Below are 15618 nucleotides of genomic sequence, written 5' to 3'. Positions count from 1 at the left end.
ATGGCTTTGACGTCTTATTTTAACCTTCATTGATGGATTTCAATTTTCAGATTTGAGAAGAGAATACATTGTATGTGGGACCTTTTCATAGACAGGCTGTTTGGCTCCTTTGACTATTAACGAGGACAATACAACCTATCACATCTCATTTCTTTAGGTACTTACAAATATGCGATTTCACCCGCACGCACTTTCCATCATTCCCATCCAAACCACCAGTCAGTCCCCTTCATGATTTAGCCTGACCAATCCAGTTAGGCAGGTTAGGTTAGGTTGGCCACAGAGCTTCTTGAGGACACAGTACTGACCCCATGAGAATATGATAATGATTTGATTAACGCTCATGTTTGCCGAAAGGGAAGTACAATATATGACCATTTTTGTCTTAGATTTTAGCTTTTTCCTGTAATTGTCTGCAGACTGTCTGGATTTATTTTCTACATCAGATGCACACAGACTTCAGGACCTGTTTAAATACAAAATACTTCGTAATATTTGTGCTCAGTTTGTGTTAATAACCTGTTAAAAGTCAAGACTCCTCTCACCCCATCCATAAGATGTTTGATTGACAGTCTCATTTCTATATAATAACATAATGATATAAGTTTGGCTGACCTATCATTGAATCATTTGCTGACCACTCAGAAAGCGAATCGATGAGCAGAAAATACACTTTTGCCTAAAATACGATCATCGTCCAGTGTGATCACTCCCATGTGAAACCTGTAAAGAGTGCAGTGCTGACCTCGGTATGATGGACACTTGTATTATTCAATAATTCCACAACTTAGCCATTTCCAGTTCCTTTATGAAACAAGACAGTGAAGAGGATGTGAGAGGAGGAAGGATGAGACACTGTTCAATGGAATGTGATAGTGTGGCCTAATGGACGAGAAGGAGCAGTGAAGATGAATATGAGGTGAATAAACATCGCTGCACCAACAGGACACTTCTGGTTTGATGCAGAATACAGTTCCACTGTTCTAATAAATGGAGACTGTGACATGAAATCATGTGAGCAAACCTCTAAACCACACAACATGACAGAAAAGTTTGTTAAAAGTGTCTCACCACAAGCACCTCACAGACAGAGACATCATGTGAAGTTCACTTGTTCATGTGTTGCAGGTTGTGTGCTCACCACAGCAGGGGGAAAATGTGTGCATGTGGTTTATAACATGTCTGAGATCAGATCTCAAAGCTGTCTGAGCAACAACAGACGCATTAATCTGGGTGTGTTGTCTTGCTAGTCAGAGAGGAAAGTAGTCCCTCCTCCTTCTGCTGCAGTGACTCAAATACTCACTGCATTCAGAGAAGCATCGCAGACGGAGGACGAGCCGCCTGAGGAGTGGAAGCAACACAGGTCAGCTTCATCTCATTTCTTACAAGCTGTCTGCATCAAAATAAGAAATACTGCTTCTGCTTTAATAGGAGTTAAAACCTGAACATCTGAAGGTGGATATGGTCTTAACGTATCATGCTGAAGTTGAAGTTCAGAGACTTGTCATTGATTTATTTGAAGGCTTTGAACTACGCTGTGACCTTTTGTCTTTAGTCTCGTCTCTTTTAAACTTCTTCTGTTTTAGCTTATTTTCCAAATGCGATTTTTAAATGTCTTTTATTGTAATTTCATGCCCCTCTACAGCACTGTGAGTTGCCTTGTGTCTGAATTGTGCCACACAAATAAACTTGCCTCGTGTAAAAAATAAAGAAAGGTAAAAGTACTTCATTCACCTTTTTTACTCCAGTAAAAGTAATAGAGTACAGGCTCTGAGTATCGGAGTAAAACGTCTCCCTCTGAAGGACATTTGTGGTCAAAGCTAACTGAAGCTCACATCATATTAATATAATTCAAAGACTATTAAATTTAAAGTTAGAATCAGTAGGATTTGATAGTCGAGTCTTATTTTCAGAAATTGCCACAAGACACGAGGTGCTAACAAGCATTTTCCCCCCATTCCCACAGTCCGCCTCTCCGTCTCTTCCTTCTTCTTGCGTCTTTACGTCATTGTTTCTGACGTCATTTCCAGCGTGCCAATCACGTGTGAGAGCTACTGCTCATGTGCAGATAAATAAAATGTCCGGAACAACTATACGCCGACTGTTATCCTCTCTCAATCTATCGATCCCCAGGTACTGCAGAACTTATGTAGCTTGGTTTTGTATCTAATATCAATATATAATATCCATAACTAATCGGTCTGTAAAGCTTTTGCACGTTTTGGAAATGTATAATGAGTATAGAGAGCACAAATGGGAAGCTTCGTTTCATGCCGCTGCCCTGTTGAGATTCTCTGTGACCTTCAGCTGTCTACAGTAGTTTTGTTAGTGTGTGTAACAGACATTAGCATCCGCTAACGTAAGAAAATGTGTTTCTAAGAGTCTTAGCCAGCTGTTTGTAAGTAAACGGGGAAGAAAGACACTATTTTTCAAATTTTTGACTAGTTTCACTTGTGAGTCACTCGTTACGATGGACATGCCACGAGTGTAAAGGGTAGTGAGTGTGTGTGTGTGTGTAGATAGGTGTGATAGATAATAGATAGGTTTTGTGTATATTAAACAAGTGTAGAACGAGTGTGACTGTAATGTATGTGTTGAATATGAATGAATGTCAGGATTAAAGTGTAGTTAATGTGTATTTTGTGTTATATTATCTTTTGTACATCTTAATATTTTAAGTGAAGCCGGTTCTTGTTCATGTGGAATATTAACAGGATTATTTTTGAACTTGTGCGTGTCATCTTTCTTTTAATCTGTTGTTTATTGACAGCCTGCTTTTGACATTTGTTATTTGAGTTTTAGTGTTTTGGTGTGAACGTGATATGAACCTAAATTAGAAAAAGCTTTGATGCTGATGTAAGTTTATGTAGATGTGTCAGGAATAAATGAGCATTGGCTGGCCAATCAGACAATGTTTTACTGGCTGCTTGATGCTTCCAAGCCTGTGAATCCTTTGCTGCTGGTCCAGATTTCCTCTAGGGTAACATACAGTAACAAGTATTTTTACTTCCCACTGCTGATGTTGACCTGAGCTCATGATGTATAATATTATATAACACTTCCTCATCTTCTGTCTAAATTTGGACACTACGTCTCTAAAAGCTCACAGTGAAACGGTGTGAAACACAAACCTAAAGGACTAAACACAATGTGATGTGTTTCTATCACAGTCTTAATGATCTACTGTGTCTCTGCTCTTTTCTTTCTGCAGTCCTTTCATGCTGGCTGTGGGGCTCCCTCTGTTGCTTCTCCTTGGTAAGAGTATTCCACTCACTGGCAAGAAAACAAAAAGCTAGAGTTCAGGACACACCGGATGTCTTTTTAAGCTTCTGGCCTTCCTGTGATGAAGTTAAACATCCTGGAATGATCTGATTTACTTTGATCTGTCAGTAAACAATTCAATTTATGAGAAATGTAATTTTGCACGACATGTGATGAAAGAAAATGGATGTGTTGCATCAGCTGATATGTAGCCTCTCACAGCAGGTCTGCGACAGGAAAGGGTTGACGCTTGTGTTGTGGTTCAACAGGAACAATACAGTTAGAGAAAAGTGTGTGTGGAAGAAACTATAATAAATACATGATAAGAATCTGCTGATGTGATGTGATGAATAGTCAACACCAATATGCAAAATGCTCACCTGTCAGCGTGACACATAAATACTGCAGCACTGACTGAGGTAGTTAAGAGGTCACAAGGACTCTGGTGGTTTTGAAGGCAGCTCAGATGAAATCGCAGCTTCAGTTCTCTGTCTGTAAATCCCACATGTACATTATATTGGCTTTACATCAGTGTTACAGTCTGTGTTTCTGCCTATTTAAATGGATATTTGTAAGAAAACTCCGGACAACGTTTTTATTAGCAACCAAAATGAGACACATTTCACAGGAAGTCATTTCAACTCAAGCTGTGTTTGTGGAGACCTAAAAACGATATTAAAGTGAAACTGTAATGTATTCTTAACTCTAACCAGGGAGCTTTGTGCTTAAACGTGTCCAGATCACAGCATTGTAACAAGAGATAAATACGAACTATGCATCAACAAGCTCTTGGATCATGCCTTTGAACAAGAGTGGGCACTGACTTGCCTCTGACATGGGGCTTTTACTATCAGCTCAGCATTTTCCACATTTGAGACTGAGCATTTTCTCCTCTTGACAAACATGTTATTGTTTTGTTTCTAGCACCCGCTGTGGCTCAGATACTTGTCACTGCCAATGTTGGAGGATCCGTCCTGATCCCCTGTTCTCTCCCAGGATATCCACTCAGTCTCAACCGGTTTTACTGGCAGGAGGGTGAACAACATTTCTTTCACTGGGATGGTGGGAAAGTGATGAAAATCCAAAACAACAAATATGAGAACAGGACTCAAGTCTTCAGTTCTGGGTTCGGTTATGGGAATATTTCCATCAGACTTGACAACATTTCACCTGAAGATGATCAGAAAACATTCTTTGCCGTCGTTAAAAAAGTCGACAAACCATCTGAACAACATTGCAGATCCATGCTGCAGGTTTCAGGTAACTTCAGAAGCTTCTTCACACCAAACCTCAATAAATCTCTCCTCATATTATAGTGCTGTAAATGTCTTAGTTGTACTTCACACTCACAGCTCCCTACAAGGATCTGGTCCTGGCGGTTAGCCGCACAACCAACAGTGCAACTTGCACAACATGTGGAGGATACCCCGCAGCTCAGGTATCATGGAAGGGTCTGAACAGATCCAACGACGAACAGCTGGAACTGCAGGATGCTGAGACGTTCCTGCAGCAGGATCCAACAGAGAAAACCTTCTCCTTCACAAGCTCTGTCAACGTTACAGGGTTAAAGTCTGTAACCTGCGTCGTCTACAACCCTCACTCCCACGAGACCATCACTGGAACCGAAAAGATCAACACTGGTGAGACATCATCCAGATCAATTCATGTGTCCTGGAAGCATCTTCAGGGATGATTATTTAATTATAGTTAACCTATGAAGAACTGGTTTAAATTAATCATTACCGGTTTGATTAGACATTGCAGCAGGTCTAATAGTTTGTTAATCTGTTGTTTCTCCTGATTTACAGACGGAAACGAGAGGAGTCATGTGGCTGCAATAGTTGTACCTGTTGTCCTCGTCATCCTTGTTGGTGCTGTGTGGTTCTATCGGCGGCACAAAAGGCAACATGAGTGATCTTCGCTGGTTTTCTGTTCTTACTGTTATTTTATGTTTCATCAGCTAGTTGGACGGGATGAACTCCACCACCAAACAGAAACTGTATGACCTGATATGAATAAACACAACAAGGCTGAAACTGTAAAGTAGAGTTGTGTAAGTTCAGTAATAGGCCTGCACGATATGAGGAAAATGTGCAATAACACTTGAATACTGCGATGACGATATAACTTGCGATAAATAAACAAACATTGAAGTTTGCATATTATTAACTATACAGTAAATGATGGCTAACCTTAGTTTTGAATTGTTCGTGTAGGTCTTTATGGTTGTATTGCAGGTGGCTGGTTGTGTTTCCTCTAGAAGTTGCAACAACTGCTCGGCCTGTTTTACACAGTACCTGTGTTTGTAACACGTTGTCTCTTCTGAATCCAGAATAAGTCCATATAGCAGAAGTGCAGTTTATTTTCACCACATGGTCTTCATCAACCACATTTTCATCACTTTTCTCTCCTCCCTCAGCCATCATAACCTGGCAACCACCACCAAACTGATGCCGATTAATTTTGTCAGGGTAACAAATGGCTAGCTGGGGCTTCATCTGATTGCCCCTTGTATCCAGGGCTCCGTCAGGGGCAAATGTTGGCATGCTCAAGGTTCATGCATGGTGCATGTAAACAAAACGATTTTTCTTATTCATCGCGTGTCAGGCAGTCTTTTGCGATGTGTTTATTGCACATGTTCATATAGCAATGATGATGAAAATTCGATTTACCGGGCAGCCCTCTTCAGTAAGCAGACAAACAAGTCTGTAACCTGCATCGCCTACAACCCTCACTCCCACGAGACCATTACCAGAACCAAAAAGATCAACACTGGTGAGAGATCATTCAGATCAGTCAGTGGACTTGTTATGGACAGTTTAAAAAAATTGATAGAGCAGAACAAGAGATATCCCCTTTATACATTACAGCACATTCTTCTTCCTTTTCAAAACCAGGTGCCTACATAAACACACTTTAATGTGGAATATGTACTTGATGTAATGTACTTGATGTAAGGCGACCTTGAGTGCCACTAAAGGCGCTATCAAAGAAATGTATCATTATTATTATTATTATAAAATAGGGGGAGTTGCCCTTTAACTAAGGGATTGACATAACTTGGCTCGCCCAAGAATAACTGACCCTGGACTTGGACTGAAGGATATGAGGAAACACTTCTGCAAAGTGCCAGACGGCATCAAAGATGGACATTTGCCCTCTAGGGTGGCCCATGATGATGAACTGCTGTCAGGTCACGACCCTGGTGGGGACGACGGGGACTCAGATTAGCTCCCCTGGCACAATTTCTGAGATCTGTGTGCAGTTTTTGTGGTTTGCAAACCAACTGTTGCATCAGTTCCCAGGATGTGGATTTCCTGGGTTGACGTGGTTTCAAGTGGTCTACGTTCTACAAGTCGGTCGGATATACTGGCAATTTCTTAGAAACAACGCTGGAGACGGCTGATGAAATGATATAATTATTTTGTATACATTTTGTTTTGTTTATTTTACTGTTGTCTTAAACAAGGTCCTGGAAAACTGATTGTTGTAAAACCCTCTGCTGCTCTACTGACAAGTGCTACTTGAGTTTCTACGTATACAGCGTCATCATTTTGTTGTTTATTATCTTCGTTTATTTCAGCTGCGATCTCCAACCTTATTTGGTAGGTACTTTGTTAGTGATCTTTTGATTTCAAAATAAAACTGGAGTTTGATGTCTGAGCGTCCTCTCTGCTACTCTGTTAGAGGGTCTGTAACAACCTATAACTAAACTGTGGTCAACCATCATAACCACAATCTGATTTACAGCATACACTCCATGATGGTTGCACTCTTGAGTAATAATATTGTTGAAAAATATCTTTGTGCTGGAACAGTTTACAAAGTTTTTTCTGATGTAGCCAGACAGTAAATTTAATATGTATAATTTTCCCTAAAAGCAAGACACTCAGGAAGATAATATAACAGTATAACAGAAAAATAACTGCATCTTATTTTTTATTACTTTTCATATTTAACTTGTGACTTTTCTCTGTACTCACCTTCGGCTACATTTGAGATGTGTACGGGTGATTTTAAATAGTTTGTCAGTCACGGTCCAACAGGCACAGAATCGAGGGCTCCAGAGGACTTTTAAACTGAGAACATGATATGTCACCGCAAGATGTTGTTGAAACGCAGTTTACACGTGGCACAACTGCTGACTTGTTTGTGTCTGTGTACAACTACTCCATGTGCCAAATAGTGTTTTTTGATAGAACAGAATTGATTCTTTAACTGACAGTGACTCTGTTGCAGTGGTACTGTTTAATGCTTTTTAAAAGTGACTACGAGAAACTTTTAAGTGTTGAAACCTGACCTGTAACAGCAAACGAGACCGTCAGCAAAAAGATTGCTATTTTTATAAGTTAATTATTAACGTATGTGCTCGTGTAGCCAGTAGTGAGTGCCTCCAAGGCTACCGTAGGTGTAGGTATGCCTGGCACCTCCTACTTCAGTGTTTCCAATTTGTTTGGGCGAGCATATAAGCCGCACCGACCCAGTGAGACACTGCGACTGCTACAGCAGAGGCTCCGGTATGTGTTTGTTATAGTTTTTAAGTGCAATATGCTGTTGTACATTCTTACCCTCTGTGTTGTTGTGTTTTTAGGTCTCACTCCATTATTGACCCCCCTTCTGTGTCCACATGTTGCGCAGTAGTTCATTGCGATAATCACACAACAGTAGAGGTAAAGCCAACGCTGGATGTTGTTTGTTTGGATTACATTATTTAATCACAGCTATTACCTGCTAAATTCTTTTAATCTGTTCTCCTTTTGGTAGACTACCACTGCTGTTTTGCCTCGTTTCGTCCTGTTTTGTCTTTCATTTTGTCTTTTTTTTTGCCATCAGGTTACTTTCATTATTTCATTGTAGTAGTTCTGCTTTAGTTGGTGGTTTTGTTTAGTTTCTGTTGTGGCATTTGTCCTTTTTGTAGCATTAAATATTGTCGTTATGAGTGGCGTGTAATAGTTTCTTTTGTTATACATATAATCTGTTTGTGTTAGTGCTGTCGGCCGGCGGTGAGCGTGGTCTCACGGGTGGTGGAGGGTTTTGGTGATTAGAGTCTTTCACCTGTGCTTCACACCTACAAACTGCATGTTTGCTATGTGTGTAGGGCACAGGAGCCTGGTGAGTACTCTTTCCCCCACTTTTTAGCTGAGTTTAAAAGCCTGCCGACTCCTCTCCAATTAGTTAGAAGTGAAGAGGCCTCTTGGATGAGAGGTGACATATTACATTTACATCATGCAATGCGGGGTTGAGGTGAACAAATGAGTCCTGAGTCTTTTGCAGAAGATTGAGAGTGATCCTGCTGTCCTGACATTGGTCGGGTGTTTGCTCCATCACTGAGGCGCCAAAACAGAGAAGAGTCGCAACTACGCTGAACGGGCTTTGATTGCTCTAAGCGATGGGGGTACCAGTTGGCCAGCTGATGAAGTGGAGAAAAGTGCTCTTGGTGGGGTGTGTGGTCAGTCCTGTGTTTGGAGGCCTGCACCATTGTTTTGAATGTGTGCTGCAACAGGAAGCCAGTAGACGTCATGGAGGAGGGGGGGGTGACATGGGAGAATTTGGGAAGATTGTAAACAAGGCGCACTGCAGTGTTCTGGATAATTGTAACTGTTTAGTCGCAGAAGCTGGGAGTCCAGCCAAGGGGGAGTTGCAGTAGTCCAGGCGGGAAACGACCAGTGTTTGGACCAGGAGTTGCGTTGCGTCTTTTATGAGAAAAGACTGGATGTTGTAGAGGGTCAATCTGGAGGACCGGGCCGCAACAACGATGCTGGCGCTGGTGTCGTATCGCTTTTGACCAAAGGAGGCGCTATAATCAACAGAAACTGAAAGTTCTTCATAGTCACTTTAACTCAGGATTCGACTTGACTTGACTTAACTTGTGACATGACTTGACTCCAAATGACTTGAGTTACATGTCTGATAGATGGTCAAACTGTCCCGGAGACACTTTCTTTGAGATTATTGTGTGTTTCAGTCATAACTTTGATAAGAAATGTGTCTGAAAGGTATTCAAACATTACCTTTAATGTGAAGTCTTTATAAAATGCAGAATGGACCAGTTTGGAGGAAGGCACCGTGATGTGGTAGAGCATAAAGTTCTTCTACACATGGTCCAAGAGGTGCATACAAAATATTGTTTTTATATTTTTGTATACTGTTACATATTTTTTCAGTAATTTTATCTTTTCAGCACATTTCTGTTGTGCCTTTCATTGTGTCTTAGTTTGTATTGTATTGACTTATGAGGTGAGGAGAATGAGAGAGAGCGCAATAATAAAAGTTAAAAACACACCTGTATGATGTGTGTGTCATGATGTGGAGCATTCAGGTGGATTTTCTGTGCTTGGTGTGTTTTGTTTGTAACTCTGTTCTTCAGAACCCATCTTCATTTCGAAGTCTCCCTATACTTAGCTCCTGCCAGCTACTCACCTGCAGCATTACCTGACTTATTTGTCAAATACATTTAAACCTTCCCCCCCACCTATTGTCCGCTTTTGGGTCCTGCAAACATCCACCAACCGCCACAGTGTGGCCATTATTTAATCAGACCGGTTTGTCTACAGACAGACACAATGTCTTGTCAGTCAACTGCAATTTGTAGATAACTTGTTGTGAAGATGGAGCATTATTACTTTGGGCGTGTTATAGATGTGACGACCAGCAAGGTGAGCGACTGGCTTCTCATATTCCTGAATGCATCTATGCACAAATATATAAAACTAAGACTGATGAATTAAGCAGCTGCTGGTGAGATATTAACACTTCAAACTTTGATTTGAAATGATTGCAACCAGCTGAGATATGTCAACCATAAAGCTGGACAGGGATCTGAATGTACGTATATCTACAGTCTATGTTACAGCTCAGTCATCCTGTTAGGCAGAAGGCGCGCCTCCTCTTGTGTTTTTTTTTGTTTTTTGTCTTCTCTAGCCCCATGTGCATTGATATTCCATGCCTTCCTGTGTGCTGACCCTGGAATTATCTCCTGTTTTTTCATGCAGTTCTGTTCCGTTGATAGCTTTGTCGTTAAGTACCCGATACGTACTTCAATTATGATTCTTTATGGGACGGACCCCGAGCCACTGCTTAAATCTGCTCATAAAATGTCCAGCTGCAATCAAGCCATTGCTGGTTAGCTATCTTGCTCTATGCTATGGCTACCTAATGCTATATAGCATGCAAATCTGGTAACTCTGGGACTGTTGGAGTTTAAGAGTAAGATTAATGAACACAGTTTAATGAGCTTGAACTGGCTCATACACCCTCGCTCTAGTTTTATCAGTAAGACAGCAAGGAGACTGCTGTCAACACGTGATGTGTTTCTATCACAGTCTAAATGATCTACTGTATCTCTGCTCCTTTTGCGCAGTCTCGTCATGCTGGCTGTGGTGTTTCTTTTGTTGCTTCTCCTCGGTAAGACCTTATTTTTCATTCAATGAAATCATTATGATAACAAAAAGCTGATTGCACACCTCGCATAAAAAAACACATTACTGCAAAATAGGGCAATTAGATTTTACAAAAAAAAGTATATTAAGCTCCTGGGCTTCCTGTGATGAAGTGAAACATCCTGGAAGAACTGATTTAGTTTGATGTCTTGGCAAACAGTCTGATGAAAGAAAATGGATGTGTTGCATCAGCTGAAATGTAGCTTCTGGGTGCGATTCACGCAGCTTTTCTGTTTTGTGGTCAGGAAGCAAAGAATATGTGTGTGAGGGAGGATGAGGTTTATTTGTGCACTGTTATGTTTTTCATATCTAAAAAGGTTACAATATTCAGCCATTTTCTTATTTCAGGTTTGAGATCTTTTTTGAGATCTTAATTTGGTCAGTTTCATTAAAATAATTCATTTGGATGACAAGGCATTGGATGTCTGAATATAGTATGATATATTTAACCAGTCTGATTAAACATTCATTTTACTGTTTATACCTGAATATTCGATGCCTCTCTGTCTCAGTGTCGGGGGTCTCAGTGCTGAGAAAGCATTACCCTCCTTCTCCTTTCTTCTCTGCTGCAGCTCTGTGCCCTCTGTTTTATGTGTTTGAATACATTTGTGGTGTTGCCACAGTGGTGAACAACTTCCTACACACATCAGAGTTCATGTGTGTGTGCTTTCATTTACAATGTTGAAGAAGCACCTGGGCAACACACAACAGACGGACCTGTTTCAAGACAAAGTACTTCATAATATTTGTGCTCAGTTTTTGTTAATAACCTTCTAAAAGTCAATTTCAGTTACATATTTAGTCCAAAACACAGTGTTCCTGATAAAATGTTGACAAAATGACCCACAGAAAATGTTAACGCGGACACTTTTTTATGCCTTTATCTGTCTAAAGACTCCTCTCATCCCTCCAGATCCTGAGATGGCAGCTGTTTGATTGAAAGTAGGGCTGCATGATATTGGAAAAAACTTGCATTGCAATTTTTTTTAATCCTGCGATATATATTGCGATGTGAAAAAATACAGGAATTTTCATCAGATGACCTGATTAGCACTTTATGTTATGCTGCACTGCTGCTATCTTGTGGACAATTAACCTGCACTGATCTCACCTCTTATTGTCAATGTTATGAGTATGGCTTCTGTCTGTGTTTTAGAGAGATTCTCATTGTTATCTTTCATTGTTTGCTTTTATTGTGCTGGGACCTCAGTACATGTTTCGTTCTATCATTCGTGAATTGAATGACAATAAACAAAACTTTGAACTTTTTGAGCTCTCCATCTTAAAATGGAACATTCTAGCTTCATAATTAGATTAAACAGGTTATTTAACGACTGAAATCTGTTTTTAGTTTTGGATGACAGGGTCGGACGCCTGGAGATTATTAGCGACACATCTACAAAAATATACCTGCATTTCAAAATGATAATCATATGAGCTCATTCATGCGTGCTTGCGCCCTCCCAGAACTCCCATTCCCCACGCTAGCTTACTTTCATTTTAAAAACTTGCGTCCGTCTAATTATCCTTCGGGTGCGGGTCGGGCGTCGGTATCAATTTCTAGCATGTCGGCTCGGGTGCAAAATGTAACCTGTGCTACTGTAGGAAAACGGGTCGGATGCAGTTTTAAGTATGGCGGATACGGGCGGGTGCGGGTTTGCAAAGACCCGTGCAGGACTCTGCTGTGTGTTACCTATCGTTGTGGCACAGAACACGTGTTTGGTCAATATCATCCTTCTTGTAGCCGAAATAATTCCAGATAACTGACGTTGCTTTGTTCCTTGCTCATTTTTCAAAGTTGTTACCAGCGACTCACTCCATGTGCAGGGGCTGGTCTGCTTCAGCACACTGATTAAGAACTAATGTTATTGGTGGATCGCTACGCAGTGTGTGTCAGGTTCCTTTGAAATTAGATGAATTCATTTGCGTCCTACATGGCAGGCTCTGCGATGTAACTATTGCACACGCGTACATCACGATGGCGATGCGTAAACGATATATTGCGCAGCTCTAATTGACAGTCTCATTTCTATAATATCATAATGATATAAGTTTGGCTGACCTATCATTGTGTCATTTACTGACCACTCGGAAAGCACGACGAAGAGTGGAACATAAATTTTTGCCTAAAATACGATTATCATCCAGTGTGATCACTCCCATGTGAAACCTGTAAAGAGTGCAGTGCTGACCTCGGTATGGACGCTGGTATTTGTCAATAATTCCACAAATTAGCCATTTCCACTTCCTTTAAGAAACAAGACAGCAATGAGGATGTGAGAGGAGGAAGGATGAGACACTGTTCAGTGAAATATGAGCCAATCAATAGTTAAAGTTTGGCCTAATGGACGAGAAGTAGCAGTGAAGATGAATATGAGGTGAATAAACATCGCTGCACCAACAGGACACTTCTGGTTTGATGCAGAATACAGTTCCCTCCTCTGACCCTCTGCTGACTGCAGACATAATGAGGCTCTTGGCGCTGTCTACGTGATCCATGAGGCAGTTATATAAGTGTGGATATGAGAGTGTATCTGCCTCGTGTTGATGATTGCCTACATTTCTGCAGAGCCACACCGGCTGAGGGACGACAGGGCATCCTAAACTGTTCTAATAAATGGAGACTGTGACATGAAATCATGTGAGCAAACCTCTAAACCACACAACAAGTGCTGAATAGTGTCTCTTTTCATGAGAGCAGACACAGGAAGTTCTCATGCAAGGAAGTTTGTCAAAAAGTGTCTCACCACAAGCACCTCAGACAGAGACGTCATGTGAAGCTCAGCTGTCTGTGTGTGAAGACACGTTGCAGGTTGTGTGCTCACCACAGCAGGGGGAAAATGTGTGCATGTGGTTTATAACATATCTGAGATCAGATCTCAAAGCTGTCTGAGCAAAAATAGGAGCATTAATCTGGGTGTGTTGTTTTGCCAGTCAGAGAGGAAAGCAGTCCCTCCTCCTTGTGCTGCAGTGAAGCTGCAGAGAAGCAGAGCAGACGGAGGAAGAGCTGCATGAGGAGTGGAAGCAACACATCAGGTCAGCTTCATCTCATTTCTTACAAGCTGTCTGCATCAAAATAAGAAATACTGCTTCTGCTTTCTGTTTTAAGAGGAGTTAAAACCTGAACATCTGAAGGTAGATATGGTCTTAACGTATCATGCTGAAGTTGAAGTTCAGAGACTTGTCATTGCTTTATCTTAAGGCTTTGAACTACGCTGTGACCTTTTGTCTTTAGTCTCGTCTCTTTTAAACTTCTTCTGTTTTAGCTTATTTTCCAAAAGCGATTTTTAAATGTCTTTTATTGCAATTTCATGCCCCTCTACAGCACTGTGAGTTGCCTTGTGTCTGAATTGTGCCACACAAATAAACTTGCCTCGTGTAAAAAATAAAGAAAGGTAAAAGTACTTCATTCACCTTTTTTACTCCAGTAAAAGTAATAGAGTACAGGCTCTGAGTATCGGAGTAAAAAGTCTCCCTCTGAAGGACATTTGTGGTCAAAGCTAACTGAAGCTCACGTTATATTAATATAGTTCAAAGACTATCAAAGTTAAAGTTAGAATCAGTAGGATTTGATAGTCGAGTCTTATTTTCAGAAATTGCCACAAGACACGAGGTGCTAACAAGCATTTCCCCCCCATTCCCACAGTCCGCCTCTCCGTCTCTTCCTTCTTCTTGTGTCTTTACGTCATTGTTTCTGACCGCCATTTCCAGCGTGCCAATCACGTGTGAGAGCTACTGCTCATGTGCAGATAAATAAAATGTCCGGAATGACTATACACCGACCATTATCCTCTCTCAATCTATCGATCCCCAGGTACCGCAGAACTTGTGTAGCTTGGTTTTGTATCTAATATCAATATATAATATCCATAACTAATCGTTCTGTAAATCTTTTGCATGTTTTGGAAATGTATAATGAGTGTAGAGAGCACAAATGGGAAGCTTCGTTTCATGCCGCTGCCCTGTTGAGATTCTCTGTGACCTTCAGCTTTCTACAGTAGTTTTGTTAGTGTGTGTAACAGACATTAGCATCCGCTAATGTAAGATGTAAAATGTGTTTCTAAGAGTCTTAGCTGTTTGTAAGTAAAAGGGAAAGAAAGACACTATTTTTCAAGTTTTTGACTAGTTTCTCTTGTGAGTTAAGATGGACATGCCACGAGTGTAGTAGTGTGTGTGTGTGTGTGTGTGTGTGTGTGCGATAGGTTTTGTGTATATTTAACAAGTGTAGAACGAGTGTGACTGTAATGTATGTGTTGAATATGAATGAATGTCAGGATTACAGTGTAGTTAATGTGTATTTTGTTTTATATTATTTTTTGTACATCTTAATATTTTAAATGAAGCTGGTTCTTGTTCATGTGGAGTATTAACAGGATTATTTTTGAACTCATGTGTGTCATCTTTCTTTTAATCTGTTGTTTATTGACAGCCTGCTTTTGACATTTGTTATTTGAGTTTTAGTGTTTTGGTGTGAACGTGATATGAACCTAAATTAGAAAAAGCTTTGATGCTGATGTAAGTTTATGTAGATGTGTCAGGAATAAATGAGCATTGGCCGGCCAATCAGACAATGTTTTACTGGCTGCTTGATGCTTCCAAGCCTGTGAATCTTTTGCTGCTGGTCCAGATTTCCTCTAGGGGAACATACAGTAACAAGTATTTTTACATCCCATTGCTGATGTTATTATGACCTGAGCTCATGATGTATAATATTATTTATACCATGGTCTGGGGGAATACTCGATTCTGATTGGCTGCAGGGTGTCCATTAACCCCTGATACATGGACACCTACTAAGTAGTTCCAGTCAAATTGTCTGTTCACCGCTCTAAATCAATGCGCTAGCTGGCGTATCAGATCTGAATACGTTATTTCCGGCACTGAGTGCAGTCCGTCAGTCCTTCAGTGTCTTATCCTC

General features: G+C 40.7%; 1 protein-coding gene across 1 annotated transcript in view; it reads left to right on the top strand.

Moving 5' to 3' along the window:
- Positions 1-808: 808 nt before the first annotated feature.
- Positions 809-15618, top strand: part of LOC115588745 (uncharacterized) — a 33106-nt gene continuing 18296 nt past the window's right edge. Inside the window, exons 1-4 of the mRNA XM_030429515.1 lie at positions 809-832; positions 1251-1363; positions 3212-3255; positions 4186-4521. Of these exons, the coding sequence (XP_030285375.1) occupies positions 809-832; positions 1251-1363; positions 3212-3255; positions 4186-4521 (517 nt within the window). The remainder of the gene's footprint in view (positions 833-1250; positions 1364-3211; positions 3256-4185; positions 4522-15618) is intronic.

This window comes from Sparus aurata, chromosome 9 (genome assembly GCF_900880675.1).
Source record: "Sparus aurata chromosome 9, fSpaAur1.1, whole genome shotgun sequence".
NCBI classification, from domain to species: Eukaryota; Metazoa; Chordata; class Actinopteri; order Spariformes; family Sparidae; genus Sparus; species Sparus aurata.
The sequence above is the reverse complement of the archived record's forward strand: the minus strand, read 5'-3'. Positions and strand labels throughout refer to the sequence as shown.